We start from the raw sequence: 28,000 nt of genomic DNA, 5'->3' as shown, positions 1-28,000 counted from the left end.
AAGCGATGTTGCCCAACACGGAACCATTTAAACTTGCCAGCTTTAGATTTTATTTTGTACATTCGAATAAGGATTTGAATTCGCTTAATCATAACTCAAACAATAATATTACTAACTAGAAGGACAATTTCACATTTTCTCGTTGACTTCAAAAGAACGCCAAAGCCAATACTCAAGAAGCTTCATATATAATATGAATATAATTTCAGCTTTTCGCGCCACTGTTTCTCAAAAACCTGAATTAAAAGGCGATTTCAGTTCAAATGGAACGATTTCATGTGAAACGGCTTATTCTCAGGCATTCTCATAGCGCTGCTTCATCATCTTCTTTATGTAGGATTTGTAGTCGTTGCCCGGTATCATTTGCGCCGATTTGTTGCCCAAGCCCACATGGTTGGAGCGTCCGTCAGCCTGAGGGAACACACAAGTGTTTATTTGAATGCAATGCATAGCTAAAAGTCACCTCATTTACCTCTATGATCTGGGTGCGTCCCTGGTTCTTCCTGCCCAATCCCTGGCCCTCGGACCAACCCATCTTCTGCATGAGGCGACTGCCAACGTTGCTCGAACTGATGGGCATGGCTGGAGCAGCGCTAGTAGAATGCTTTTGCCGCGAGTGCAGTGTCTTTATCTCCTGCTCGAAACGCTCCCTGCTCTTGTTAGGTGGAGGAGGATCGCTCTCGCCGTACTTCAGCCTGCGCTCCTTGGCACGATCTCGATAGCTGAGAATGAAAATGAATTCAATGATAATATACCACACCACACAACGCGGTTTCACATACGCCAGTGCCTCTTCGATGCTGCTTCCAGTGCTGTGGTTGAGTTTGGCCAGGTTCTCCTTGTGCAGAGTGGACATCCTCAGGTGCTTCTGGAGAATTTCCAACGATTGGAAGGCACGTTTGCAGAGCAGGCACGTCAGCTTCTGGAAGTCCACGTAATCAGACTCTTCAGCGCCTGCTCGGCCGCTAACACCTGCTGAGGTCAGTGTGGTTTGCGAACTTGGAGCGCTGTCCTCTTCGGAGTCCGATGTTCCGCCATAGGCATTTACAAGCTTGTTCATTGGACCCACAGCCGGTGGTGCCGCATAGTCATTCAACTTGCTCCGCTCCTTCTTCTCGAGAATAGAGAATCCCACATCGGCATATCCGCCTTGATTGCCACGCGAAGTGGTGGGTACTTCGTTGGCCAATATTGGTTGCGGGGTGGCCACTGCGGTGTAGTCTTTTTTCTGGTTTAGCTGCTTGGCCCACTTCTCCATGTCTTTGACAATCTTCTTGGCCACCTTGACCTTGTCGTGCTTATTTCCGCCCTCCTTTTCCTTATCCTTCTCCTTTGCCTTTTTGGCCTCCTCCTCCTTTTGTTCGGCGTCGGCCAGGACTTCCTGGAGAGCCGCCTGAGTGGAGGCCGGCGTGGCCAGCACGTAGGTGCTCCTGCGCTGATCCCAATACAGATACGCACCCGTCTCGTTGTTGTAGTAGTACTGCGAGTGGGCATCGTAGTAGAGACCCGTGGTACTGTCGTAGTAGTAGCCCGATGTCTTATCAAACTGGTACTGCGTCACGTCGGGAGAGGCTGCAATATAATCAAATATAATGAAGTGCTAGCAAACAATAGTATGCCGTCACTTACGGTAGATCTTTCCATCGTTGCCCTTGGGCGCACTGACCACTTGAGCAGCCAATGTGGCCTTCACTTCCGCCGCTGCCTGTGCGGCAGCTGTGGCCGCCGCTGTGATTGTGGTCTCGATACTGTTCATCTTCTTCTGCTTGCGCTGGATGGCCGAGAGGGCAACCGCTGCTCCGGAATTGGCTTCAGTTAAGTGAGAATCCCTGTTCTTTTTGGTTATATCTGCCGTGTAATATTCCGTATAGTACTGGACATAATGAGCGTGCTCTGCGGGATTCGAAGCGTAAAGGGAAGCACTATATTCAGCGAGTCGTGGAACATCGGCCAGAGTATATTTTCCACCCACTCCTGAGGGAGGAACCGCTGATACGGCCCCGTTTTTATCAGTTGCATCGTTGGCCTTAACTGCTAATGCTTTAGAGTTCTTGGGCAATGCTTGGCGCTCCTCCATGTCGTTGCAATAGGTAATGGCCACTGGAAAAAGTATCAGTTATTTATAAGTTGTAAAAAGCATTTAGATGTAAAGCCGTTTACCAAGTCTGTCGTCTAGGGTAAGTGGAGGATCCAGCGAAGTCAATGCATTGTGCACATTCATCGAGTCGACGAGAGTGTCGAAGTGAAGGTAGCAAATTCCTCGAGAAGCCTGGGTCAGGGAATCCCGACTGATTAGCACCTTGCTCACCGTCTTGCTCAGATCCTTTAGGTGATTTTGGAGGGCGGTGAGCACAGCCTCTTCGTTGGTAAGGGCGTCCAGGTTGCGAAGCATGATCTCTGCGTGGATTGAGGAAGTGGTAGAGAAATCGTGGCGGTCAGTGGTCTGTTCGATTTCATTGCGATCAAATCTACAAAGCGAGATGGCAAGAGAGTGTATGTGGCTTGTATACTTTTGGTGAGGATGCTGCTGACTTCGTCCACGCCCTCGCTGCCGGAGGAGAAGGTGGTTTCGCTGTCCTCCCGGGATGTTTTGCACACAAAGCAATAGAACCTAAACTTGAAGTTGCAGACGCCGCACTGGAACAAGAAACACATTATTTATATATAGAACATGATCCTGGAACATCCTAGAACATACCTTGTTGCAATTCCAGTCCTGAATTCGCTTGTGGCTGTACCGCATGCTCACCCGCTCGTCATTTAACTTTAGAACGCCCTGGAGCGCCAGACATGGAAATAGGAGAAGGAAAGGTTGCGGATTAGTAACTCATCGAATGGATGCCTTCATTCACACTCTACACAGTCACCGGATTGCTCTGTGTTTCGTAACGCGAAGTTTAAGCTGATGACAATCTCCTCGAGTGGCTTTCTTGAGCAATTTTAATGAAACAATACTGTCGTGCTTAGTTTCCAAGTAACTTTTATCTTTGGTTGGACAAAGATAACTAAACAGAGAGGAATTCCTTATTATCATTGCCTGGGAAAGAACCTTGGCTGCTGATGATCAAAGATTCAAGGGGATCTGGTCGATTGCGCTGATACCTGTGTAATATCCATCCATTGCTTTGCCTCCTCAACGGTGTTAAACTCGACAAACGCTATACCGCGTGATGAATCTAAATTTTCGGATAGAAGCAGATACAAAATGGTTTCGTCAAAAAATGTTGAATGTTTCGATAGGTTTGTAACATTTTTGTGGAGTATTGTATTCTTTTCGATTCATGTGGCCGGGTAAATTCGATTGGTACTTGTACTTCGCCTCCATTAGCGCCAAGCCGCTCATACATTTAGAACCTACTTACGTCTGCGCTGTAAGAACAAACTTAGTGATTTCGTAACCCACCTGTTCCTTGTTTCCGGATAATGCGAATGCAGGCAGGCTCCATGTTCACCTTTATCAGCTCGCTCATAATCTAGAGAAGTTAATCTATAATTGGAGGATCTATCATTTGCTATTTTTCTTGGTAGCTTACATCTGCTCTGGTCATTTCCTTAGTTAGACCAAAGATTATAATAATATTTAGAGCTTCAGTGGTGGATCGGTATTTGCTCCTGCGCATGTGGCCTTCATCGCTGTCATAATCTGAAGAGCCCCTTCTCTCCCGATCACGATCCCGATCTTGCTCCCGATGCTCTCGATCGCGACTACGGGTTCTGCCACCTCCGTTGTACATGCGGTGTTCTCGGGGACGCCTGGATGATTAGGCTTATTATTAGGTATAGAACATAGCCTTTATACGCACGTGTTCCGCTCGTTGCTTCCGCTTCTTTCGTCGTGATTATGGTTTCTGTTCCATGGTCTGCTGTGTTCCCTGCTGCGACTTCTATTCTGAAACCTGTCCCTGTCCTTGGAGTTACGATCGCGGGAGTCCAAGTCGCGGGAGCGCTGTTCGTACTCATAGTCGTTTAGTTCTCGATCGCTCTCGCAATCTCTGTCCCGATTCCGACGGTCAAAGCTATCATGTCTCCGGAACTGGCGGTTATCGAAGTTGCTCCTGGAGTTGTAGTTGCGATCATCCTGATCCCTGTAGTCGTCGTTGATCAGCTTGTGGTACAGGTCGGGTTCACCGTTACTACCTCCTCCTCGACCACCGCGATGCTGATCGCTCCTAAACACGGGCGACCGATCCCGACTTCGGGAGCGAGAATTCCGGTGCCTGTATCCTCCATGGCCGCGGTTCCGCTCACTGAAAAGGTTTTTTCAGTTCTAATGCACACGAACGCATGAATCTAGTAAGTTTAACATACCGGGAACGCGACCTGGATCGACTGTAACGAGACCCCGGCCTAGACTTGTAGTAATCATTGCCCCGTCCTCCTTCGTTGCCACTTCCTCCAGAGTAACTGCGCCGACTACTTGAGTCCATTTCCGACTCTCAAAGGCTTTGACGATGGGCAGGCACGAGAGGAAAGAGAGCTCCGATGCGGAAGCTCTCCAATATCTGTTTGGCTACCGAGTTATAATCCTTTTATCCCGGTTTCCCTATGGAGGACTACCGGATCTTTTTTCTCAAGAATACTTCGATTTGCCATTCACAACGAAATATCGATAGGCTCGGTGAAGCTAGAGATGGCACTTGGGCCGCAAATGCGCGTATTTAGCGAATATGTTTGGCAACGAAATATGGGATTAAGAACTCTTGCTGCTATTTTGTAAAAAAAAAATATTTGTATTTTGTAAACTCAGTATTAAATGCTTCTTATCGATTAGCCTAAGTATGTATGTACGCTAATGTAAGCTATCACGCTGCATGCAGAATGTAGAAAATCACAGAATAGACGAAATATGTTCGTTGCTTGGGAATTTTAATATGTTTAATTTAAAAGTGTGTGCGTGAGAATTTTGTGCGGTTTTTCGGCGTTAGAGTGGGCAACATTTGAAAACGAACTTGCGCTGCGTCTATGTCTCTGGAAGCTGCATGCTTAATCTCAACATTCTAGCTTTCTTAGTTCCTGAGATCGAGATGTTCATGCGGACAGACGGACATGACCAGTTCCACTCGGCTATTGATCCTGATCAAGACTATATATACTCTACATGGTCGGAATCGCTTCTCTTTGCCTGTTACATACTTTTCAACGAATCTACTCTGCATTTTACTCTGCAAGTAACAGGTATATTGAAGTCGATTTCATTTATTTTTATTATATAAATTATTTATTTATTTATTTAAATTTATTTTATATAAATATACATTTTTTGCCATCAAAGTTATGCATTGAGTGTGTACGTATACTTTTTCTGGCAAGTGTATGTTCATAAATGTGTTGGTGCACGCAAAATAGATTCATGCGCTATTCGACGTTTAGGGATTTTTTTTATACTTTTTAAAGAAGTACGTATATTATTATTAAACGAAAACAACGCTCTCATTATAACGTACAATCATCACATTGGTTGTTCAAATTATTAGTAAGTTCAGAGTGCCCACCGAGCCTATCGCCCATCTCTAGGAAAAGTGTTGAGCAGCGGCCGAGTGCCAGCACTTGCCATCGTGCATCGTGGGGAAAAACCAAATTATTTTATTTCAGATCGTCCTAAACTTGGAAATCCCTCCAAATTCGATAACGAGCTGACGCTTATTATTTTATTAGTGTACCGAACAGCGCTCACGATGAAAAAAGTGCTATTGACGAAAACTCTGCACAACCGACCAGTCGTCGCAGGCGGATCGGATCTTTTGTTGGCCAAGCCAGTCGGTTCTCTGCGTTTAATATCAATACCAGCGCCACAGAACGCCAACACCTACATCCAGCGAAAGTCCTTCAAGTCTGTTTACGAGGAAATCTTCAAACTAGTCATGCGAATTCCCGATAAAGCCCTCACCCAACGCGTAATCGACGCGATAAACGGGGGCAATAATAGCGATACGATCACTATCTCGCATCAAGATAAACAATGTTCCTGTGGAGTACAAAAAGTCGACGCCTCCTCGCAAACAGAATGGGACACAGAAAACAGGACCTCGGGGTCGGATATCACGGTCATAAATGAGGAATCGTCCGAAGCCAATGGGAATACTAATAGCCACATGGCCAGTCCAAGTTCCACGCCTTTAGAACCAACTTTAGAACCGACCAAAGTTCCTAAAAAGCGCGGAAGAAAGCGAAACACCTGCGTGCCAAAGGTGGTCAAGCGATCAGCGGCTGAAATGGCGCTCCAGGAGCGCGAGGAGAAGCAGCTCACACCCGTCATCACAAAAAAGAAGAAAAAGGAGGTTAATGTAAGTACAATTACTATGATAAAATATAGAGGGTTAAAATCAAGTATGAAAGAGGAATAAAGTTATTACAGATATCTGTTCCTGGATAGAAGTATCTACAATTTCCAACAGTAAAGTTACTCAGAATTGTGACTGTTTAGCTCGAGCCCCTCGCATTCAAATCAGCCTTATCTAAATAACTAATGTGAATTATAAATAACCTTTTCACAGCATGCCCCAAATTATGAAGGAAATCGCTGCACAAAAGAAACCCCTCAGCGCAGAAACTCCAACATGTCGGATATATCGATCAGCTCGGTTCAGCTGAATCAGTACCTGGTAGAGGACTATATAAGCGGAAACTGCAACTCGGATCAGCTCAGCCTGGTGGATGACTATACAAACGAAGACAGCAAGAAGCGGATTCTACGCATAATGGCCAACGAATTCAAAAAGTCGAACATAATGTCCGCAGAAGGATTGCTGTAAGTATTCATTTACGCGAATGAGATCATCGTAGTGATATCATCTCTTTAATGCGTATGTATCTTGCACATATTTCAGACCCATCCACGAGAAATTACTGCACGGAGATATTTGCGGCGTAAAGCGTCAGATATTCGTGTGCTGCCACGCGAACTTGGACATCAATGACCTACTAACCACAGATGGCGAGGACTGTTTGGAACTTGCGCTGACGAACGACACGGACCCCGAAATTATATCGCTCATCCTGGACGCTCGCTTGTTGACACATCACATCTACGAGAACTCGAATACAGCTCTCCATCTGGCGGTGATAAACAATATAAATATCGAGTCCGTTAGACTACTGATGCGTAGAATCGATTTGAACAGTCTTCTGCTAACCAATGATGATGGTTACACTGTATTGCACCTGGCAGTGCGTAATAACCAGTTCCTCGTTGCCGAGGCTATCCTTGATGCTATAGACGACCGAGAGTTGGGGGAAACGGTGTACAGGCGAACCCAGGAGGCTGCTAATGCGAATGAGAGGGACGAAAAGGGCTTTGCCAAGTACTATGATCGTGCCTGTGAACGGCTGGAGCTGAGTAAGCAGTCGCTGAAGAACCGTACACATAAACGGAATGTTATCAATGCATCTGAGGCGAGGGGCGGAAACCCGCCGCTTTTCTACGCCGTGGAAGGGGAGCAGGGTAGGTTTATGTGAAAGCATTAGTCCAAGTACGCTCTAAAGGGAATACAATCAATCCATTGGAGAAGTCTGACTGAGGCCTAACCTTTCACGTTTGTACAGCTGCGTTATTAATGTGCAACGAATTCTCTTTTCTTGCAGAACACTTGTGCTATTTCCTGCTGGCGCATTTGGCCGATCCCGACGAAGAGAACTTAAGCGGGCATTCCCCGAAATCGTACCACTATGAGTACGCTCGCACATTGCGCATTAACCTGAAGGTGGCGCGCGTCATGGAGAAAGTAATTAGCATATTGAATTCTTGACATTAATTGTGTATTTTGTAAATATATTTAGCCCCAGCTGTGCTTAAAGTCCGTTTGTTTGAGCTTTGCTGGATTAATGGATTGTAAAGAAGGAGGTAAACCCTTTTGTAGATGCGTTTTCCATGGCCACTTCTTGCATTTATTTTTCTTTCGGGAATTCGTCCTCTTAGCGAGAACTGAAAGGTTCAAATTGAAAAATCTTTCGTTTTAGGTCGGCATTTTACCACGCACCTAACTTCTCCAGTTCCTGTAGCTCTTTTCCACTATAGTGGGTAAACTTGCAATACATTTCGAACTTGCAGTAGCCGCCGAAGTATCGTTTGCAAGGAGTTTTCTGGCGCTCTTCAGTCAAAATTTTTTTGGGACCTAAAATTTAAAAAAAAATTAAGGTTTTTGTAGCATATCTTGAACCAAATAGCTTACTCTCGTAACGCTTCATATAATTGGTCTTGGCGATTGTGTGTGAAATGCCATCATTGTGCAATTTCCTCACATTCAGATCGTTTTTCATAAAGCAGCAGCAGTAGTCGCAATAATAACTTTTTCCACCCATTACTTTTAAATGTAAACAAAACAATTCATTACTTTTAAGCATAGAGAAGGCAAATGGGATCAAGCCGTTCTCGATAGTTTTCTTGAATATCGATAAGTTTACCAACACTATCTGAATTATTATTTCTTGGTATATCGTAGATTAACAGAATATAAAAATATATTATAATGACTACATAATTTTCTTCATTTTACCTATTTAAAAAATGAATCTAAAATGAAGAAGAAAATTAAATATTCCGCATGCTGACATAAATAAATATACTTTTAAAACCCAGCAATACGTTGTATTTTTAAATGCAAGACAAAATATATAATAACATATTCAGAAACTATCGTTTATTGACCTCAAGCCGATAGGACCGGTTCACCACTATCTGAGTGTGCAGATTTTTTCGCACCGTATGGCAAAATCGCTGATAGCCGGCAAACAAAGTAACATTTTTGAGCAGAGCTGCTGGAACGCGATAACGGGAAGACCAGGACACCAAACATGGAGCCATCGTTGGACGACTACAAGCTGAGCTGCGAGCTCCTGGGCCACAGCATGGATGTGCGGGCGGTGGCTGTGGGACCTGCGACTCCGGAAGGTGGCCAGACTATTCTGTCCGGTTCGAGGGACAAGAGCACCAAAGTCTGGAAGCCCAGTGGGTGAGTTGGCTGGGCCTAGTCGCTATGAATACCCTAAAGCTGCCTTCGGTCCTCCTAGGAACGAGTACTTTGAGAGCCTTACTCTGCAGGACCACAAGAACTTCATCTCGTACATCTACTTCCTGGAGTCGGAGCAGTGGATCTGCACGGCCAGCAACGACGCCACCATCTGCATCTACAAGCAGGACGACTTTGTGCCCTTGCTTACCCTCAAGGGTCATGGGTCCACGGTGTGTGCTCTCTCGGAAGGATTGCAGCCACGGAGTCTCATCAGCGGCAGCTGGGACAAGACCGCTCGGGTATGGACCATCAGCGAGGCCGGTGATGTGTCCTTCATAGCTTTAGAGGGACACGAGGCGGCAGTTTGGGCGGTGGCCACCTTGAAGGAGCAGCACAAGTATGTGACCGGCGGTGCGGACAAGAACATCTACTACTGGAACGCTGAGGGCGAGAAGCTGCGCCTGCTCAAGGGGCACACGGATTGTGTGAGGGGTGTCATGGGACTAGATGCGAATACTCTGCTCTCCTGCGGAAATGACGCTGTTCTACGGTTTTGGAACGAGGATGGCGAGTGCGTCCGTGAAATGAGCGGGCACACCAACTACATCTACTCCATGGCCCAAAATCGGACTCTCGGCGACCAAGTGGTGGTTTCCTGCGGCGAAGACAGTACGTTGCGCATGTGGAATGTGATTACCGGCGACGAGCTTGGAGCACCCATCATACATCCCGGCATTTCAGTGTGGTCTGTAGCCTGCCTAAAAAACGGGGACATTGTCACCGGCTGTAGCGATGGTGTGGTGAGGGTATTCAGCCACGTTCCTGCTCGGCAAGCAAACGAAGGAATCCTTAAAGCCTTTGACTTGGGTGTGGCAACCAGGAAGTCCCAGATTAACGAGGAGATTGGAGGCGTCAAGAAAACTGAGTAAGCTACAAGTTAATCTTGGTAACAGAAATAACAAAAAAATGGTTATCCTTTTTCAGTCTTCCAGGTCCGGAGGCCCTCCTGTCCAATGGAACCCGCGAGGGTCAAACGAAGATGGTGCGTCATGCCGATGGTTCCGTAAAGTGCTACAGCTGGACGCTGGGTAACTGGAATCTTGTTGGCGATGTGATGGGCGCCTCTGGGGGCACGCAGTCGAGCTCCGGCAAGAAACTACACGAGGGCAAGGAGTACGACTTTGTGTTCAACGTGGATATCTCCGACACGGAGCCGCCCATCAAGTTGCCCTACAACCGCGGCGAGGATCCCTGGCAGGTGGCCCAGACCTTCATCCATCGCAATAACCTGCCACAGGCCTACCTCGACCAGGTGGCCAACTTTATTGTGAAGAACTCGAATAGTGGGTCTGTGCCTATGGAGCAGGCGCCAGCTGGCTATAGGGATCCATTTACTGGTGGCTCCCGCTACGTTCCTGGATCGAGCAACACCAATGTGAGGAGTGGCGGCAATGTGGATCCCTTCACTGGAGCGTCGAGTTACTCCACAGCAAGTAGCAATGCGCAGTCGCAGGTGGATGTGAACTTTGTGCGATCTGGAGACAAACACTTCCCCGTGAGAAGCTACCGCACCTTCGACACTTGTGATGCGAAGAAGGTGCTAGAGAAAATGATGTGCGTTGAGATATTCTCCTAAGCTTGAGGTGTACTAATCCCTCCTTCTTTTTGGCAGGGAGTTCAATAGCAAGCTAGGGCTCGTTGATGGTAGAGTGGGTGATGAAGTCCTGTTGGCCGTGATCAAATTCACTGATCAATCGCCAGAACTCGATCTGACTTCCCTTGAAGCCCTCAATCTGCTGCTGAAGTGGCCAGCGTCCTTTCAGTTCCCCGTGCTGGACATCCTTCGCCTGGCCGTGCGCAATGAACCTATTTTCGTTGTTCTGAACAACAGCCACAATTTCCTGGGGACCGTCATACCCCAATTGACCGGATCGGCAGCCAACCAGCTAATGGTGGTGCGCTGCCTGACAAACAGCCTGAGCCACGCGACCGGCCGGCAGCATGTGATGTCCCGTCTGCCGGAGATCATCGACCTCGTGGGAACCATCAAGGCGGGCACTGCCAATTTGCAAATTGCCGTGGCCACCTTCTATTTGAACCTCACGATCTCGCAGACATTGAATGTGGCGAAGTCTGAGGTGTGTCATATGGTTACCTCCGGTGTGGTGGAGCTGCTCAAGTGGGCCAAGGACTTGGAGGCGTGCTACCGTTCCATGCAGGCCATCGGCAACCTGACCACCACTTCGTGCGGCCAGGAGACCATTGCCCAGGTGGTGTCCGTGGACTATGTGATGGACAAGCTGAGGGAACTCACCAACACTCCGCAGGGCGAAAACTTCAGCAAGGTAAATTCTGTTGGCCAGGCCTTGCTGGCTGCGTTCTAGGATCTCCGTGAACCAATTTCTTATGATCATTCTAAATTATACATATATTGGAGAACTTTTTTTCTAAATATACACAACAAACGCTATTCTTTCTTGGAATGCTGATGGCTCTCGCGCGACGACGACGTTGAGGGTTCCGGAGGATGGTGTCGGTTGTTAATCCGCTCCAGCAGCTCGTGCTTCCAACGCTCCTCGGGCACTCCTCTCGCCCAATCCGGCACTGTGATGTTGGGCAACGTTATCGTGGACATGGCTTTGAGGATCTGGAGTGTCGGGATGGAAATTACAAGAATATCTCGGAATTGCAAATAGGAATGTGCGTCTTACCTGTTCTGTTCGTGCTTTATCAAGATCCATTTGGAGTTCCCTGGGTCTTGGCTCACTCCAGACTTGTCTTTCGATTTCCACGTCAGCGGGCTCAATGGGAGGCATGTTGGGGTCACCATGGGTGACTGGGGCAGTCATCAGGTCAATATCGTCGTCGTTATCCGCAGACGGGGTCTCCGGATCCCTGGAAACCTCCACAACATCCGCTGCGTCGTTCTCCTCGTCCAAGGCGAGTGGCTGGTAGCCATCGTAAGCATCCAAATCGTCGTCATCCTCGCTCTCCACTCCTCCTCGTGGATGCTCAACCGGTGGCGTTGGCAGCCCCTCTTGACCAGGATCTGAGGGTAATTCTGGACTTCCCATTGTTATTATTTTTACGGCCAAGAATATTTGGTTCTGTCATCGATAACGATAACGCAAAGCCGCTAGTGCTGTAAAGTGCAAAATCGTAGACACAGAAAACCGTTAGATTTAGTAGAAAACTGTATTTCCTAAAGATGTAAATGTAAATCTTAACACAAAACAAACACAGTCTTAAAGTAAGGTCATAATAAGTGTTTAATACATGTATGCAGGAGCAGGAGCCGTGCCAGCCGTGCTGCCCGCATCCGATGCACCCACTTTCTGCAGCGGCATAATCACGGACTTGATATCCCTGTTCGAGGTCTTTCGCAGCTCCGTGGCCGCGTGCTGCAGCTGCAGGGTGCACTCGTTGCTGGCTCCATTCAGGCTGAGATGGGCGCACTCCTTCTCCAGCAGCATGGCCAGTGCCTCGAGCAGCTCTACGAATCCCAGCGCCAAGGCAGCCCGGCGAATCCGATTGAGCTCCTTGTAGAAATGCTGCGTCTTGTCGGGCATCTTCTTGGCGTGCCGCAGCACCTTCTGGACATCGGACTGCAGGCTGGCCTGTCGTATCCACACCACACTGCTCTGGGAATAGGATCTCCGGTCGGCACGCACCGGAAAGCTGGCTGTCTCTCCGGGGGCCAGGTCCTCGGGGAATCCCAACAACTCCAGATCTCCCAGCCAGGGAATCACATTCGTGCCGGGTGGCAGTATGTTAAGCATCAGGTTTGACTTCTTCTTGCTGTCGGTGAATGCATATATGAATCCGTACCACTTATCGCCCACCCTAACCAGAGCGGCCATGTTCTCCATTTTGAGGGCACCGTGAAGGAGGACGCATAGGTTTTCTTTTTGCTGTTCAGTCTGTGGGCCTGGTTTCAAAACAATGGTCACATCGTCGTCGCCACTTTCTTCCGTGTCTTTTGAATCCTTGGCGTAAAACTCTTTGATATCGGCTTCCAGCTTCTCCAGCTCGTAGTTGGGATTGCTGGTATCCAGATTGAGTTTCGGTGGCTTGGCCGCTGCAATCAGACTTCCGGATCGTCGACTGCCGCCGCTCTTCTCCCGCTCCACTTTGGGAAGCACCCAGTGACGACTCAGGGTGGCTGGTGATCCAATGTCTGAAAGGCCCAGGAAGCCACACACGTCAATATGTTGGTCTGTGTGGCGAATTGTGGGTTCTCGGCCGAAGATGTGGGACTTTTGCTCATACGGAGCAGTCGGTGGCCAAAGCAAAACAGGTGCCTCCATGCGGAAGTAACTGCAGCACTTTAGGGTCACCTCTGAACTCTTGTAGCTGGCCTCGCAGAGACGTTCAATTAGTTCGAAGACCGTAGTGCGTCCCAGTTCGCTTTTGTGGCTGGGGTTCGGGTTGGGATTGGAATTTCCCTCGACTGCATCGCTGCTCTTGGCGGGCTTTGTCATGAAGAGCTGGCCCTTTAGGGAGACCTTGTCCAGCATCTGCTGGTACACCGCCAAACCCCTGGTGAAGTAGTGATCGCCGTGCAGGCCCAGGCAGATGAAGTTCAGGTTGTAGTTGGCCAGGGTCTTCAGGAAGCTGAACTCCGGCTCCGACTCCTTGCCAGTGTAGGCCTCCAGGAAGCCCGTGATCGAGGTGTTGCCAAAGCCGAGCCCGCAGTCCGTGAAGATCACCACCTGCAGGATGTTCTGGTTGCCCCACGGCGACATTATGGACACTGCCGCCTTGAGCATGCTCATCAGGCACGCCTTGTCCACGGGCTCCACCTTTTTAACCGCCTGCCGCACCTGGTCGTAGTCCCTGGTGAAGTCCACCTTCAGTTCCGCCGTTGTGGAGTAGGAAAGCAGAGCAACGTGCTCCATTTTGCCGGCCGCCGTGAAATTGTCCAGCAGATGCTGGATGCCCTTGGTGGCCAGCGACTGGTAGGTGTGCTCGTTTCTTCCCGGAACGGGACGCAGCATTGATAGCGATGCATCCAGCGCTATTAAAGTGGGCATTTTGTAGCTTAATTAAATTGATTTAGCGCGGTATTTATGTTTTCGCCAGTTTTAGTTATTTATGAATCTTCTTCTTCTGCTCCAGCTGAAATGCCATTCGCAGCGACGCGACTAACGGTTTCTTGTCCAGGTGAATGTTTTTGTCCATGATTTGGCGCCAAGCCGAAATTCAAATATTTAAAGGTTAAAGTCTGTCAAGTCTGTAACTGCCAACTCTTGATTAAAAACAATCTTGATGGTTATGAATCAAATTACTCATTGAGCGAACTTATACAACTGAATACTCTTCTGTGACCACAAGTAAACAAAATGCTCAATCGATTTATTTACTTTTTTAATAAAATTTCCCGGAATCGCCTCCCGCAGAATTAGATTATATTGGGACAAATAAGCATCTCAGCCAATCGATTTGGGATGCTATCTTTTAATTGCCTTGGATTTCGCCGCCCATATCATTTGTTTGCATTGTGCTCTATGCTTTTGTATTAGAATAAATTGAATTTTGATTCGTTGCCACCCCGACTTGACTCCATGCGGGAACTCATCTCATCATCTCCCAGTTTTAATTACTCATCGCAGTAGCAGCTGAGAGCAGAGAGAAGATCCACTATCGGGGAGCAGCACGGATCCACAGCTGCTCCGGAAAAGTCGGCAGACCCAGCATCATTCCTCGATCGCAACTCGAGCTGTTAGGACGTCCAGTGGTGGTGCTCCTCCAACTTCCGACCCAAGTGATCCAAGTGTGTGCACGACTGAGACTACTCTTCGAACTTGAGTTATTCGATTTGACCCAGCTTCTGGTGAGCTTCTGGTATTTCCTCGGCCTAATGTTTAATTTGCAAGCGAAATCACAATTCGTCAACCCCTAACCCAATCCTTATCGCCGCGAACATATTCAACCTACAACCTATTAATCTCGAGGGAAATTGCAATTCCTACCCATTCACGGTGGTCTTATTGTTATTTTAATTCGCCTCGTAAATTCACTCGCTTATAGCTGACCCCATTCCCTGAATGCACCACTTCCTCTCCCTTTGGAGGAGAATCTGGCACATGCAGTGTCCAGTGGTTATTTTCGCGTCATTTGTTTATCGCCACAAGAAGAATATCGCTCTATATGCATGCAAGTATGTACATATTTTTAGCGAGGTCTAGCCGGACAAGGAACCAATCCGCTTTGTTTGCCGTTGTTTCAGCTGCGAATCAGTGGCATTTCTTTATTATTTGTTTGCGCCCCCATAAATATTGCACATAAATTAGCCTACATTTGTTTACCCCATAGTCGCTAGCGATAAACATTCTCCGATGCAGTTCCACAGGAAGTATTCGCATCCACTATCCACAATGCACTTGTAGCGAACGGAGGCGCCATTGCGACCCATCCTCAATCTCCCATTTCCGTTCGATTTCCACAGGTCACGCAGTGGACTCGCATCCCAATCAACACCCACGATGGCCGCAGGAAGTCGCCCTCTCCAATTAGTGTTCCTAGCTCTAGTTGCGGTCACCCAATGGCAACCACCCATCGCCGCTGGACTGGTCTCGTGAGTAAATTGCAACTACTTTCTAATTAGAGCTTCTTATATACGCTTCCCGTGCAAAATCATAGTGGAACCCTTCCCCAAAACCACTTAATACCCATACTCCATCTGATCTTCATTACGGAAACTTCCACTGAAGCTCAGATCTCACTCAGATCTTCAGTTTATGGAATCCAATTATGCCACTTCAAGTGGTGAGCTCCTAAAAAGAATGCATCTGCGTTAGCATCTCTTAGCAGGGCGATCTGCATCCCCGCCCCCAAAACGGGGATTCAAGGAACCACAACTTCTGGCTCCCCGATTTTATGGTCTTGACACATGTCACACATTGCCTAGCACTTCGGTCCGGAGTGGTTCTGGTTCCCTAGCCATCCCATAATGCCCTCCACTGTGCCAGACTTCAAACTAAGAGCAGTTGTCGGCGCCTGGGGCCGCCGCATATGTGCATCGTAGTTGTGGGATGTGGGATGTGGAGTATGGGTGCAACCCCACTCCTTCAAAGGCTCCACTCTTCAAAGGGAGCCAAGATGTTGGCGCTGCGCCTATTTGTTTGTTTATTTTGGGACTCTGGCTGGCAAGTGCTGGGGGAGTGCTCAACGCAAATGGGCATGTGTTCCATGTTTGCCCTCCACTTGCGCACATAGCCATGCTATAACCATCGGCATCAATGCAGTTCAAGCAAACAGCTTGCGGAATGGAGGGTTCCTGACCCTGAGATCACTTATCCCACGCCCGAACGCAGCCCTCAATATTTATAGAAGCGCCATCATGGTGGTGGTCCCGCTTCCATCTGCTCTCCCCCACTCCGATGATCCGATGATTAATGGTCCGGAGCGAGGCTAATTTTAAGGCACTTCCCTAAACCCCACTCCTTTGCAGCAACGATATGCTGAGCGGAACCATACAGTCGCTGATCTACTCCTACAACCAGCTGGACAATAAGCTGGAGCGGCACGAGCATCGCGAGCGTGCCCTGGGCGAGCTGCTCAAGAAGGCGCTGCAGTCCATCCAGAAGGGCCAGAAGAGCCTGGAGCCCATCAATGGCATCTTCGGGCGCCTGGACGAGCGGGTCAGCCAGATAGAGACCATGCTGATCACGGTAAGCCAGCGATAAAGAGGGAATATACCATACATTACATATACTAGGATGCATGATCCATTGCACAATTCACTTAAACTGATCCGATCTCCAGCAAGAGGAGAAGTACAACACGCAGTCGGACCGCTTCAGCCAGGCCACGGAGCACATGTTCAAGTGGATGCGGGAGAACGACGAGTGCTTCAAGAGACCGCCGGTCAGTGCCAACCTGATCGCTCCTACGGCCGCGCCCGCCGCCCCCGCCATTCCCAAGGAGTTCCTAGAGGATCAGAAGCGCCTCAACGCAAAGCTGCTCGAAGAGATCCAGAAGCTGTCGGCCAGTGTGGCCTCCCTGAAGGAGAGCAGCCAGAAGGCAGCCGACCAGACCCAGAAGACCGTCGAGGCTCTGCCCAAGGCACCGGAGCTGCTGGCCCAGATCGACGCCAAGCTGCAGGAACACGCGGCCAGCGTGATCACCGCCGCTCCTCCAAAGAACGCTGAGTTCGAGGCCCAACTCTTGGAGCGTCTCACTGCGCTGGACGGCAAGGTGGCCGAGCTGGGCGAGACTGTGCAGCGTCCAGCTGCTCCGCTTGGCCTCAGCGAGAAGGATCGCGTCTACATCCAGGAACTGAACAACGATACCCTGAATGCCCTGGCGCAGCTGAAGAGCGAGTCCGCGGTCGTTCAGAAATCAGGTGGGTGCACAAGTCATCTTAATTGCGGGTCCACTTCCACTTGCTCTTTCCCTGTTCTATAGCTGCGACGGAGACCAAGGAGCGACTGCAGCAGGCGGAGGCCAGCATCCAGGCGGACGTTCGTCAGCTCTCCGCGGACGTGGGCATCCTCAACAAGCACTTCGCCGCGACGAACGAGAGCAATGCCAAGCTGAACGAGGGACTGGAGGCACTCGACAAGTTCAGCAACATAATGATGACCAACTCGGAACTCGTGCTGGACACACAGCGCAAGGTGGACTTCGGCACACTGAACGTGGTGCAGCGGGTGGGCAAGTTGCTGGCGGAGGAGATGGCCACGCTGAAGGAGCTGCTAAAGGAGCGCTTCTCATCGCTGGACGGAGCGGTGGTGGGCATCCAGCAGGAGGCGAACAAGAACATCAGCGGACTGCTGGAAACGGAACTGAACCAGGTGTGGCACCGCATTGAGATCATGGCCGGCGAGATCAGCCAGAGCAGGTTGATGCTCGGAGATATCCAGGTCGCCTCCGATGGATACAACAACAGCACGCTCATCACGATGATGGGACTCGGCAGCCGCGTGGAGGAGACCAAGAAGCACATGATCGACATGGACGAGAACCTCAACTTTTTGCTCGGCAAGCTGTCGCTCATGTCCACCGAGTTCGCCAACATCAAGAAGGGTCTGGCCGACTCCCTCGAGGATCTGCGCAACTCCTTCCACGGCCTCCACGAGCGGATGCCCACGGGTCCGGGGCCACACAACATCGACAAGAACAAGTATCTGACCGACGTCAATCTTCTGTCCAAGCGCCACGCTGAGCCCGGCAGGGAGTAGAGCGGGAGCGGCGGAGATGGAATTTGAACAGAAACCAATACAATACTTCTAACCTTAGCGCTTAAGTCTGCCCACTTACATATACTCATCTCGTTGCGCCTTACGCTGAAGCACTGCAAAACGTCGTTCAATAAAGATCGAATATTATGTACAAGATACGAAATGCTGTTTGCCCAAACGGCAAATCCTGCCCGAAAACACTGGCATGCGAACAATACACTTTGCGGTTTACTCTTACGAACTAAAAGGAATTCCTGGCGATAATTTACATAATGTTAAGGTAACTAGTTAATATAAGGGTGTCGTGGGTTTTCCCATTCGAATGATGCGCCTACGTGCCCCACCGCTGCTCGCATCGCGAGTACTTGCACAGGATGCTGGCGAACGTCTCCACGTCGAAGTGGCGTCCGCTGGGATGCGTGTGGAACTCGGTGAAGCGCGCGTGCCAGGGCAGCAGGCCGTAGGTGCACGTCTGCCGGGCGAACACGATGCCCAGCTCCGGCTCCGGGGCCTCGAACCCGAGTCGCTTGCTCAGCATGTCGCTGATCTGCTCCGTCAGCGCTTCGCGCTTTTGCTTGAGTAGACTCTGCACCAATTCCGTCTCCCTGCCTTCGTACAACTCCCGGCAGACGTCGGCGATCAGGGCATGTCCGTCGGAGGCGCTGATTTGATGTAGCTGAAAGACGGGGAAGCCGAAAAGTCAATTAGAACTTGATAAGACAACGACTAGTTCCGGGAATCGATTACGTTGATATACCCTTACAAAGTTGTCAATGGATACAAATGATGATTAAAAGTGGTTGTCAGCTCGAAAATGCTTTGTAATAAATGTTTGGCTTATGAAATATTCACGTCTATGATGAAACTAAAGTATATCTCGATGAAATATAACATTCAACAATTTACAATAAAAGCGTAGTAAGTAGTTTGTAAGGGTATATCGAACATAGTTCTAAAGTCCATTGATAATCACGGCTTATCAGACGCGGCCACTCACCTGCAGTTCAGGGGAATGTGAACCGTTCACATAACCATTTGACTTTTGTCCGTTTTTGGGCTGGTTCTCCAGTTTGCTGGGAATGGGACCGGGTGGCCACTTTAAGCAGCTGCGCGTGTCCCCGCTGGTGGACCGACAGAGATCGGCCATGTCCACATAGCCTCTGCCTTTCGTGCGCCTGTCGTACAGGCTGACGTGCTTGATGCCCACGTCCAGGGCAAAGTCGAAGATCCTGCTCAGGAGCACCGCATCCACGCCGGTATCCACGGGGGAGATAACCAGGACCAGATGCTGCGGCGTCTTGGTCAACTGGGAACGGCAGTCGGCGAGCACGCGCCTCTCGTGCACCTCACGTGCCGTTTTGCTGCGCCAAAGGTCATATGACCGGACGTACAGTGCATTCAGCCGCTCTCCGAGCCGCCACATCAGTTCGTAGCCGGTAACCAGGAGAAGCAGTATCCTGCCGAGCAGCAGGCACAGCACCTCGATCATGTTGCGCTTGTCAGGGCCGGTTCCTCGACCAGCGGTGGTGTCTTCTGTGAGGAATCCGCTCCTGTTGCTTCTTCGGTTCCCCGTCGCAGTGTACACAAGCGGACATAACCTGTAAATGGGTGGCGGACCTGCGATTAGGGCTTTCCAAAGGTGCCGGCTGCCCAGCCACGCTCATCCAGGGTCACTTCGCTACCTGTTCAGTCACTTGGGACGCTGGTGCATCTTGTTATCCAAGCGTAATCAAGTTTTAAGCGATGAACTTCGCAAGAATAATGCCAATACGTGTTCTTAAGTGTGACCAGGCGCCGGAGTCCGCCAAATACCAAGCGAACATGTGATAATTCTAAAGCAGCTATTAATTTATAAAATAAAAAATGCGCCTTAAATATCTGTAAACGAATTGGGAAGGAATCCACATTTAATTGGAAAACGTCTGCATCAAAGAATAAATATGAACAGTATTCAAAAAAATATTTTACAGAACTGGAAATAGCGCAAATTTCTTAAGATGCACTCTAGTAGATGTGAAGCCTTTGAAATCAAAATAAAATTTTTTGATATGCATATAAAAAATGCATAGTATATTATTTTGGATTTAGTTTTTTACTAAGCATATTATTTTATACACTCAAACAACAGCTTTTGTAAGTGTTAAGTTGTTCGTCCTAAATAAATAATAAATTGTAGTATTCTCGCCAGCGACAGGGCTAACTCTTCATGCATTGTAATTGTGGATTTTTTTTATATACTTAGCTCTGGCATTAACATATTATTTTACACATTCAAACAACAGCTCTTGTAAGTGTTAGGTTGCTTGTCTTAAATAGATAATAATTTTTAGTATTTTTGCCGGCGACATAAGGGTTAACTCGCTTGGCGTTTTCCGCGAATGCACGTCTGGTCACACCAAAAGCCACGCCAAGTTATTATTTTCGCCATTTCGCCGGTGTTCACCACTCAGCTTCTCATCAGTTCTACTTGGAATACAATTGCAGATCCTTGCGAATTAATCAGCCACATCAAAGGTGAGTAAGGCCTGCTTTTTGCTAAAAGCGTTCGTTTAAGAGGGGCTTTGTTTTTTATCGCAATTTATTTTCCCCCATTCGCCGGCTAAAAGTGTCTGTGGAATTAACGGTTAATGGGGAGGGGTGGGTGGTGCCAGCACGAATTTGCCTGTGTGTGTGTGTGTGAGTGTGTGCTTGCAGGCTGTGGGTGTTTGTACACACACACAACAACAACAATAGTAGTGAAGAGAGCCAAAAAGACAAGAGACAGCTGTGTGATGGCTATTTTTGTGTGATTCATGTTGTTTGTAAAATTATATCTACATGGTGTATTTATAACGATGATTTCACATCCGATTCCACGGCATAAAAACCAAACTAATTAATTGCCAGCAAGTGTATGCAAATTAACCCCTTGCAGCTGCCTTTGCGATTGTTAACCCCCGATAAGAAAAAGTAACTACTCAGCTGTTGTGGCCATTTTTTGTTTTTGTTTCGCTGACTCACAGACACATAGTTATTATATTTGTACATATGCATATGTATGTGCTTTACGCAAGAGCAAACCCGTTTGCTTGTGTTTGTGCGGGAATGAGTCAAAAAGTTGCCCAAAACGCTATTATCAGCGAATAGCGATTGAAAATCGCCAGAGATTACCACTCACCTCTTTTTCGGTGGAAAAAAATAAGACCTCGCCTTATAAGGTGGGCGATTTTCCTTTTACCATTTTCCCCCCACCGGTAACTCGAGCTCACACACACACACACTTGCAGTCGGAATAACGGTTCCTCAGCTGCAGACATTTAATCTTCTTGGTTTCTAGTTTTTTCCATTTCTCCTTTGCTTGCTGCACGCAACAAACGCATCTGCCGCAGAAAACGCATCAAGACCACAAGGAGAACTAGTATCGCCAGGCGAAAGTTGAATCTCGGCCTGCTTCCCCTCAGTTCCCCCAATCAACCGGCTGCTGATGCATTTCCCACTCTAATTGCCAGCCATTTGTTTTAAGCTACTTAAAGACAAAAACAACGTCGGTGTTGCCGGTGCAATAAACCCATTGCACTAAGGCCAAAACAAAAACTGGCAAGCAAACGATATGGGAGTCCGAGCAGAGTCGACGTTTTTATACCCTTTTTTCATTGCATCTCTCTACTGTCCAGCTCTCAAAGTTGTGTGCATGTTCAAATGGTATAATACTTCCATCATTTCCTTGGAAGCTTTTCAAATACTAGAGATGACTTGGGAACCCTGCCTTATAAGGCTGATAGAACTATGGGATCGGCTAGCTGTTCCCATTGCTAGGGTATCAAGAAATCAGAGTGCTGTCTGCGCAACTCTCTCAGAGAGTTTTCCATTTTCCGCCTCGACCGTAAGCTTTCTCTGCCGCAAAAGTGCAAGATATCGCCGCAGCTTGCAAGAAATCCTGCATGCCAGGCCAAAAGCGGTTATTAATGAAACACATTTTCATTGCCAGTCGGTGGCTGGCCCGAAATGGTCAAAAGCCAAGCAGCAACTCCACAGTTAACAGTTAACAGTCCGTGCTAACAGAGTCCTGTTGAGTCCTTCGAGTTCGAAAGGATACGAGACGAATCGAATCGAGACCGAACCCCAATCGAATCCGAGTGTGTGGGCGTGCGCTTCGTTTAGGGTGTGTTCTCCGTGTGTAATCGCATTTGTGTGTCATTTGGTTCTGTGCTCGGTCGGTAGTCACTTGACCCAGTTGGAGGTCCGGACAACTGTGAGGACCTTTTTAATGTGCCAATACATTTGGGCCATACACTGGATAGACACATCGCACACCCAACGAGCAAGGAGTGGCCACGTCCTTTGGAAACCCGTTGAGTGTCTTGTATGGCTGCTGCTTCTACTCACTTGATTTGGTTTGGTTTGGTGTGATGTCAGTGTTGTGACCGCCGCTTGAGCTTCACGGGCATCCGCAGACCAACACGGAACTTACATAATGTGCTTGATTCGTATCTAGAGTGTTGAGCACCGGAAAAGCCCAGCCAAACCGCCTGCAAAATGTTCTCCTGCTGCCGCTCGAACCCCAAGGCGGGCAAGAAGTTGAAGGATAAAGGGAACGCGGTGGAGGAGGAGGAGAACGGAGTACAGGCCACCGAAAAGGCGGAAGAAGCCCAGCTGAATGGCAAGCCAGGCACTCCGAAGGAGGAGCCACAACCTGTGAAACCAGAAAAGGAGCCCTTGGAAGCGGATAATCCCGAGGATGAAGCCAGCACCCAGCCAAACACTGGTACTGACGCTGCTGAACCCTAAGTATTTCCCCACCACCCCAACTACTCGTTCTCCGGCTTTCGAGCTCAACAGCTGTCTCGGCTTCTGTTTGCTCTCCGGAACGAAGGCCCGTATCCGGCCGATTCTCAGACAATGCTAATGCACTGCTAGTGCAGCTGACCACAACCTCTGATTCCTTTCATTTCAAGCCGAGTACTTCAAGCCGCCTCGAGTGGCCTTTTCTGTTTACTTTTGAGTTGTCTTCACTGTGCTTTCTCTTCGGTTTATTTCTGTGAATTTTATGTTTGTCGAATATCAAGGAATTGCGCCGATTCGCAGTTGATTAATGAGAAATAGCTAATGACATTGCATACATATTTTGTTTGATCGTGCTCATCCATCAAACTGAACTTGTTGTATGCAGTAGTGTTCTACAGCTTACGTGCCGAATATAGAAACTCAAATGAAGGTCACTTTTCTATCGATTTAGGAAATATTTAGAAAATATTTTCAATTAGGCAAAGCATATGTTATAGCCAAGAAAATCCGCGATTCTATAGATTTCTGTGCGCTTACGGTGATAAATCAAAGGTGAGCAATCAAAACTAACTACTTAATCTACCAGTGACCATGACATCATAGTAAATCATGGAAAATGCAGTCCTTTAAATGCGATAAATGAACGTAATGAACCCAGGAAGCAGGGTGAACAGAGAGTGAAGTAAAGTAATCAACTTAAGTATCGGCGCTTTCCTTGATGACCGTCTGTGTAATTCGAGCTTCATGTAGAGTAATCTTAAGCAACACTTCCACAGCCCAACCAACTCAGTCTGAAGCGGCTAGCAAATCACCACCAGCAAGTCCAGCACCAGCACCTGTACCAGTTGCAGACGCAAAAACAGTTCCCGCACCCAAAGAACCGGAGCCACTGGCCCGCTCCACGCACTCTTCCACATCCACGGCACCACCTGCTTCGATGACCAGCGGCGAGGCGGAGGAGGCGGATGAAGTGGTGGTGGCGGCAGTCACTCCAACCACACCGCCTCCACAGCCGCCGCCCACCAAGAGCTGCCTGTCCAGGCACAACTCCACACATCAGTCGATCAAGAAGAAGGTGAACATCAGCAACCGGGCGGAGATCATCGAGCCGGATCCACTGCCACTGCTCCTGCTGGCCAGCCAGAATCAGGGCTCCCTGCTGGACGACGACGAGGTGTTCTCCGACTCCCTGCCTCCGCCCAAACGGGAGAGCATGTGTGCGCCCTACATCGAGGGGGATGTCGTCTCGGAAACACTGTTCTTTGCCCACGGCTTGCCCTCCTGGTTCGACGACGAGCGCCTGAACGACATGTATGCTTACTCCAGACCCTGTTCTGGTTTCACTGCAACTGCGCCCAAGATATCCATCCAGTTTAGTTGAAACCAGAGCAGGCTGACCCTGCATTCCCTGCCACGCTTTGAACTGCTAGTATATCGTCTCCTCTGACCTCGTTCCATGTCCAGCGGCTGCATCGAGCCACCGGTCACGCCGGTGGGACGCGACGAGCTGGAGCTGAAGCGCCAGCGTCTCTACACGGAGCTCCTGCGGGCCGCCCATGCGGCTGTGGAGCATAGCGTGGCCGTGCGGGGTATGCGAGCTTCGATAGAGTCCGATTCTTTTGTATTTTTCGATCTCAGCAGTTCTTTAAACGGATGCTTGACTTTCACTTCATGTTTTCGCTGTAAAGAAGATTTTATGGCCAACAAGTTGGCAAGTCAAGTGTTTCTGTTTAAAGGTTCAACTTAGTCATTCTCTCTTTTGATTTTTCGTTGTCTTTTGCCGTTTTTGCATGTGGTTTGTTACTTTCACTCGTTGGAATTAGCTCTTTATAAGTATTAAGCGCACCAGTTCATCATCATCCACAAGCTCGCGATGAGAGATTCCTCTCGAGACGCCTTAGTTTATATCGCCTTTTTGTCAGATATTGTGAGTGCACGATTCACAGGGGTTTATCACGCTGACACATCATCTCACTAAATTACTTTCCTTATAAACTCAGTGTTTGAATAATTTGTATAATAGGAAATAATTGTCAAACGAACTCACCGTTTTCCGCTCTCTTTCGCGTCATTCTGGTTCAGATAACGAGCCGGAAGCCAAGCCCTCGGCCGCCGCAGACCACTTGGAGAGCATTTGCGAGCGACTGGAGACCCTCGTCGACCGATTGGAACGGACTCTAACAGCGCCACAGCCGATAGAACTGCCCACGCCCACACTCCCGCCCCCGCCAGCCGAAGAAGAAGAAGTTGAGGAAGCTCTTCCAGTTTTTGAGAAAGCAGAAACACCACCTCCACCGCTTTCGCCGCCCAGCAGCAACATGAGTGTCGCCGGATTCGAGGACATTGTGGCGGGTCCGCTGAGCCAATACCTAGCCCTCTCCGCCAAAATTGGCGGCGATGTGGCGCAGCATGCGGAGCTTGTAAAGAGCGCCTTTGGGTGAGTCAGCCTGAATGAGTCATCTATGGGAGAAGTGGAATAATGACATCGTTCAATCCCCCGAACAGTTCCCAACTGCAGTATGTGACGCTGGCCACTCAGATTGCCCAGCCGGCGCAGCCCAAGCAGGCGGAGCTCCTGAAGCCGACCTCGACGCAGATCAGCGCCATCCAGGACTTCCGCGAGAAGCACCGCTCCTCGCCCTTCTTCAACCACCTGTCGGCCATCAGCGAAAGCATTCCCGCCTTGGGCTGGGTGTGCGTGGAGAAGACCCCGGGTCCTTATGTCAAGGAGATGAACGACGCCGGCCAGTTCTACACGAACCGCGTGCTCAAGGAGTGGAAGGAGAAGGATGTCACGCATGTGGAGTGGGCCCGCAGCTGGGTACAGACGCTCACCGAACTGCAGGCCTACATCCGGCAGTACCACACCACGGGCTTGGTGTGGTCCGGCAAGGGAGCGGCCCCCGCCGGAGGTGCCCCGCCACCACCGCCACCCGGTGGTCTGCCCCCACCGCCACCCATGCTGGATCTGAGTGCCCTCAAGCTGGACAGCGCCGGAGATGATCGCAGCGCCCTATTCGCCCAGATCAACCAGGGTGCCGACATTACCAAGGGTGAGCAGCAGCTGCAAATATGGTTAAGTGCTCCCATGGTAACAAAATGTATATTTTGATAAACCCGCAGGCTTGAAGAAGGTCACTGGAGACATGCAGACCCACAAAAATCCATCTCTGCGCACTGGACCGGCTCCGTTCAAATCGCCAGCCCAATCGGGCGGCAGCAAGGCCGTTGCTGCTCCAGCGCAAGCCAAGGCGCCCGTTTTCGAGCGTGACGGAAAGAAGTGGATCATCGAGTACCAGAAGAACAACACCGGTCTGCTGGTGGAGAACGCCGAGATGAACAACGTGGTGTACGTGTTCAGGTGCGAGGGATCCACTCTGACCGTCAAGGGCAAGGTGAACAACATCGTCTTCGATTCCTGCAAGAAGTGCTCCCTGCTGTTCGACTCCGTGGTGGCCTCCGTGGAGTTCGTCAACTGCCAGAGCGTGCAGATGCAGGTGCTCGGCTCGGTGCCGACGGTTTCGATCGACAAGACCGACGGATGCCAGATGTATCTGTCCAAGGACTCGCTGGGCGTGGAGATCGTCAACTCCAAGTCCTCCGAGATGAACATCCTGTTGCCCGACGACAGCGGCGATTATGTGAGTTCACAAAGGCTTATCTTCTTTTCAGTTACCCATTTATATTCGTTTGGTTTCCAGACCGAGTTGGCTTTACCGGAGCAGTATAAGACCACGATTGCCGGCAAGACCCTCAAGACTGTGTGCGTGGACAGCCTCGGCTAATGCGGTTCGCCTCCTCGGGCATCCAATTCGTTGCTTTTCCAACTGTCATCTGCTGATGAGCAAGCATTAGCCAGTCAGCAATCATAATTGTATTTAATCTAAGTGCAAAGTTTTCGAAATTCAGAGATATTTAGATCGAACTCTTCGTATGATGATGTTGCCAAACTTTGCTGTCCACTGGCTTGTGGAAAGTATTTATATAATTTATTTCGATGGAAAAGCGATGGCCACAAAACCGAACCCAATGTATTTATATCGAGAGTGTGTAATGAGAAACTGAGCACGAAATTCGAACTTTTTGAGCGGACTCTACTCGATCATCAGATGTAACTCCTTTTTATATTCTATTTAATAAAATTTAAACTTTTTTATCAGATTACGGTGCGCGCAACCCATTGGGGATGTTACTAAAATGGGAATTACATTCTATTCGTTTATTCATACAATCTAAAACTTCACTTTCATTCGATCGTACTTTTATTCTCTATTTAAACAAGGTGCTAGCATTTTTTATCAGATAAAAAAATGAGAACTTGATTTATTGCTACGTACATTTACAATTTCTTTAATGAAGCCGAGCTCAGAATGAGGGGGTCAGGGATTGGTAGGGAATGGCTTGGTGGCTAATACTAGGACCCTAGATCTTCTTGTACTCGATGCGCTCCACCTTGACCTCGTCGCCGATCAGTTGGTACACGTACGTGACCACCGTGGTGCTCTGGATGTCCATCAGCACGAACGAGGGCACCACATTGGTGTCCAGTGGGTTGAAGGCGCCCGTGGCCGATCCCGGATTGATGTAGAACTTGTTCCCGTGCTCGTAGGCCTCGAACTTGTACGTGTGCCCCGTGATCAGGATGTCCACGTCCAGTTGCCGCTGGATGAGGGCCAGTGCCTCCGGGTCTCCCCGGGGAACCACCTGGTGGCCGTGGCACAGGCCGATCCGGAACTGGCCCACCGTGACCACCTTCTGCTCCGGATACGTCAGGTTCTCGTCGAAGTCGCCGCGCACTATGTGCACATCATTGGCCAGGGACTTCAGGTAGTCGTAGGACTCCTTGGTGCAGATGTTTCCGGTGGCCAGGATGTGATGGATGCGGCCCGGCACCAGCAGCTTCTTGAACTTGGCCGGTAGGCTGCTGCACCGGTGCGGAATGTGCAGGTCGCCGAGTACCAGAACGAGCATTGTGTCCTTTGTGGAGCTTTGTTGTGTTTCCCAAAAAAATTGTGAAACGCCCAGCGAATCAAACGATAGGTCGCAGCGATAACGATACCGCCTCTATCGAAGGCGGTTGGTGGTGACACCGTTTTGTTTTCA

The 28,000-nt window shown here is 49.1% G+C and overlaps 10 protein-coding genes across 15 annotated transcripts; 4 read left to right on the top strand and 6 right to left on the bottom strand.

The window, feature by feature from the left end:
• Positions 1-37: 37 nt before the first annotated feature.
• On the bottom strand, positions 38-4,633 carry LOC6542113 (RNA-binding protein 5-B). Its single transcript, XM_001968226.3, has 12 exons — positions 4,309-4,633; positions 3,804-4,247; positions 3,534-3,753; positions 3,404-3,473; positions 3,103-3,176; positions 2,699-2,776; positions 2,511-2,637; positions 2,161-2,397; positions 1,630-2,100; positions 783-1,572; positions 473-722; positions 38-411 (listed from the first exon to the last, which is right to left on the bottom strand). The coding sequence occupies exons 1-12, from the start codon at positions 4,425-4,427 to the stop codon at positions 295-297; spliced, it is 2,997 nt and encodes a 998-aa protein (XP_001968262.1). The 5' UTR covers positions 4,428-4,633; the 3' UTR covers positions 38-294.
• Positions 4,634-5,512: 879 nt separating this feature from the next.
• On the top strand, positions 5,513-7,775 carry LOC6542953. Its single transcript, XM_001968225.3, has 4 exons — positions 5,513-6,284; positions 6,495-6,748; positions 6,828-7,441; positions 7,582-7,775. Exons 1-4 carry the CDS (start codon positions 5,676-5,678, stop codon positions 7,743-7,745), a joined length of 1,641 nt encoding a protein of 546 aa, XP_001968261.2. The 5' UTR covers positions 5,513-5,675; the 3' UTR covers positions 7,746-7,775.
• Positions 7,739-8,386, bottom strand: LOC6541279 (zinc finger matrin-type protein 5). Its single transcript, XM_001968224.3, has 3 exons — positions 8,169-8,386; positions 7,977-8,111; positions 7,739-7,921 (listed from the first exon to the last, which is right to left on the bottom strand). Exons 1-3 carry the CDS (start codon positions 8,338-8,340, stop codon positions 7,773-7,775), a joined length of 456 nt encoding a protein of 151 aa, XP_001968260.2. The 5' UTR covers positions 8,341-8,386; the 3' UTR covers positions 7,739-7,772.
• Positions 8,387-8,614: 228 nt separating this feature from the next.
• Positions 8,615-11,415, top strand: LOC6541027 (phospholipase A-2-activating protein). Its single transcript, XM_001968223.3, has 4 exons — positions 8,615-8,948; positions 9,007-9,873; positions 9,933-10,562; positions 10,621-11,415. The coding sequence occupies exons 1-4, from the start codon at positions 8,791-8,793 to the stop codon at positions 11,330-11,332; spliced, it is 2,367 nt and encodes a 788-aa protein (XP_001968259.1). The 5' UTR covers positions 8,615-8,790; the 3' UTR covers positions 11,333-11,415.
• LOC6540834 lies at positions 11,349-12,109 on the bottom strand. The gene is made up of 2 exons (XM_001968222.3): positions 11,660-12,109; positions 11,349-11,595 (listed from the first exon to the last, which is right to left on the bottom strand). Exons 1-2 carry the CDS (start codon positions 12,020-12,022, stop codon positions 11,416-11,418), a joined length of 543 nt encoding a protein of 180 aa, XP_001968258.1. The 5' UTR covers positions 12,023-12,109; the 3' UTR covers positions 11,349-11,415.
• A 28-nt stretch (positions 12,110-12,137) lies between these two features.
• LOC6540852 lies at positions 12,138-18,289 on the top strand. 3 transcript variants are annotated; one of them, XM_026978245.1, is made up of 5 exons: positions 12,138-12,198; positions 15,397-15,525; positions 16,402-16,621; positions 16,716-17,295; positions 17,358-18,289. In XM_026978245.1, exons 2-5 carry the CDS (start codon positions 15,434-15,436, stop codon positions 18,131-18,133), a joined length of 1,668 nt encoding a protein of 555 aa, XP_026834046.1. In that variant the 5' UTR covers positions 12,138-12,198; positions 15,397-15,433; the 3' UTR covers positions 18,134-18,289. The 3 variants fall into 3 exon arrangements, with proteins under 3 accessions (XP_026834046.1, XP_026834044.1, XP_001968256.1); XM_026978243.1 differs by lacking the exon at positions 12,138-12,198 and adding an exon at positions 14,538-14,781; XM_001968220.3 differs by lacking the exon at positions 12,138-12,198 and having other exon boundaries at positions 15,294-15,525.
• LOC6540942 (integrator complex subunit 14) lies at positions 12,200-14,079 on the bottom strand. Its single transcript, XM_001968221.3, has one exon. It carries the CDS (start codon positions 13,979-13,981, stop codon positions 12,218-12,220), a length of 1,764 nt encoding a protein of 587 aa, XP_001968257.1. The 5' UTR covers positions 13,982-14,079; the 3' UTR covers positions 12,200-12,217.
• A 54-nt stretch (positions 18,290-18,343) lies between the features above and the next one.
• On the bottom strand, positions 18,344-19,971 carry LOC6543251 (dehydrodolichyl diphosphate synthase complex subunit NUS1). 2 transcript variants are annotated; one of them, XM_026978246.1, is made up of 3 exons: positions 19,816-19,971; positions 19,131-19,750; positions 18,344-18,809 (listed from the first exon to the last, which is right to left on the bottom strand). In XM_026978246.1, the coding sequence occupies exons 2-3, from the start codon at positions 19,620-19,622 to the stop codon at positions 18,465-18,467; spliced, it is 837 nt and encodes a 278-aa protein (XP_026834047.1). In that variant the 5' UTR covers positions 19,623-19,750; positions 19,816-19,971; the 3' UTR covers positions 18,344-18,464. The 2 variants fall into 2 exon arrangements, with proteins under 2 accessions (XP_026834047.1, XP_015015254.1); XM_015159768.2 differs by having other exon boundaries at positions 19,131-19,731.
• A 491-nt stretch (positions 19,972-20,462) lies between these two features.
• On the top strand, positions 20,463-27,058 carry LOC6541632 (adenylyl cyclase-associated protein 1). 3 transcript variants are annotated; one of them, XM_001968218.3, is made up of 7 exons: positions 22,085-22,877; positions 23,674-24,208; positions 24,362-24,486; positions 24,980-25,334; positions 25,403-25,950; positions 26,021-26,538; positions 26,599-27,058. In XM_001968218.3, the coding sequence occupies exons 1-7, from the start codon at positions 22,649-22,651 to the stop codon at positions 26,680-26,682; spliced, it is 2,394 nt and encodes a 797-aa protein (XP_001968254.1). In that variant the 5' UTR covers positions 22,085-22,648; the 3' UTR covers positions 26,683-27,058. The 3 variants fall into 3 exon arrangements, with proteins under 3 accessions (XP_015015203.1, XP_001968254.1, XP_015015202.1); XM_015159717.2 differs by lacking the exons at positions 22,085-22,877; positions 23,674-24,208; positions 24,362-24,486 and adding an exon at positions 20,463-20,647; XM_015159716.2 differs by lacking the exons at positions 23,674-24,208; positions 24,362-24,486 and having other exon boundaries at positions 22,090-22,877.
• Positions 27,059-27,999, bottom strand: LOC6542040 (vacuolar protein sorting-associated protein 29). Its single transcript, XM_001968217.3, has one exon. It carries the CDS (start codon positions 27,866-27,868, stop codon positions 27,320-27,322), a length of 549 nt encoding a protein of 182 aa, XP_001968253.1. The 5' UTR covers positions 27,869-27,999; the 3' UTR covers positions 27,059-27,319.
• Position 28,000: the final 1 nt, after the last annotated feature.

This window comes from Drosophila erecta, unplaced genomic scaffold, assembly GCF_003286155.1.
Source record: "Drosophila erecta strain 14021-0224.00,06,07 unplaced genomic scaffold, DereRS2 tig00000055-arrow-pilon, whole genome shotgun sequence".
Classification (NCBI taxonomy): domain Eukaryota; kingdom Metazoa; phylum Arthropoda; class Insecta; order Diptera; family Drosophilidae; genus Drosophila; species Drosophila erecta.
Note: the sequence above shows the minus strand (reverse complement) of the source record. Positions and strands in the feature narration are given on the sequence as shown.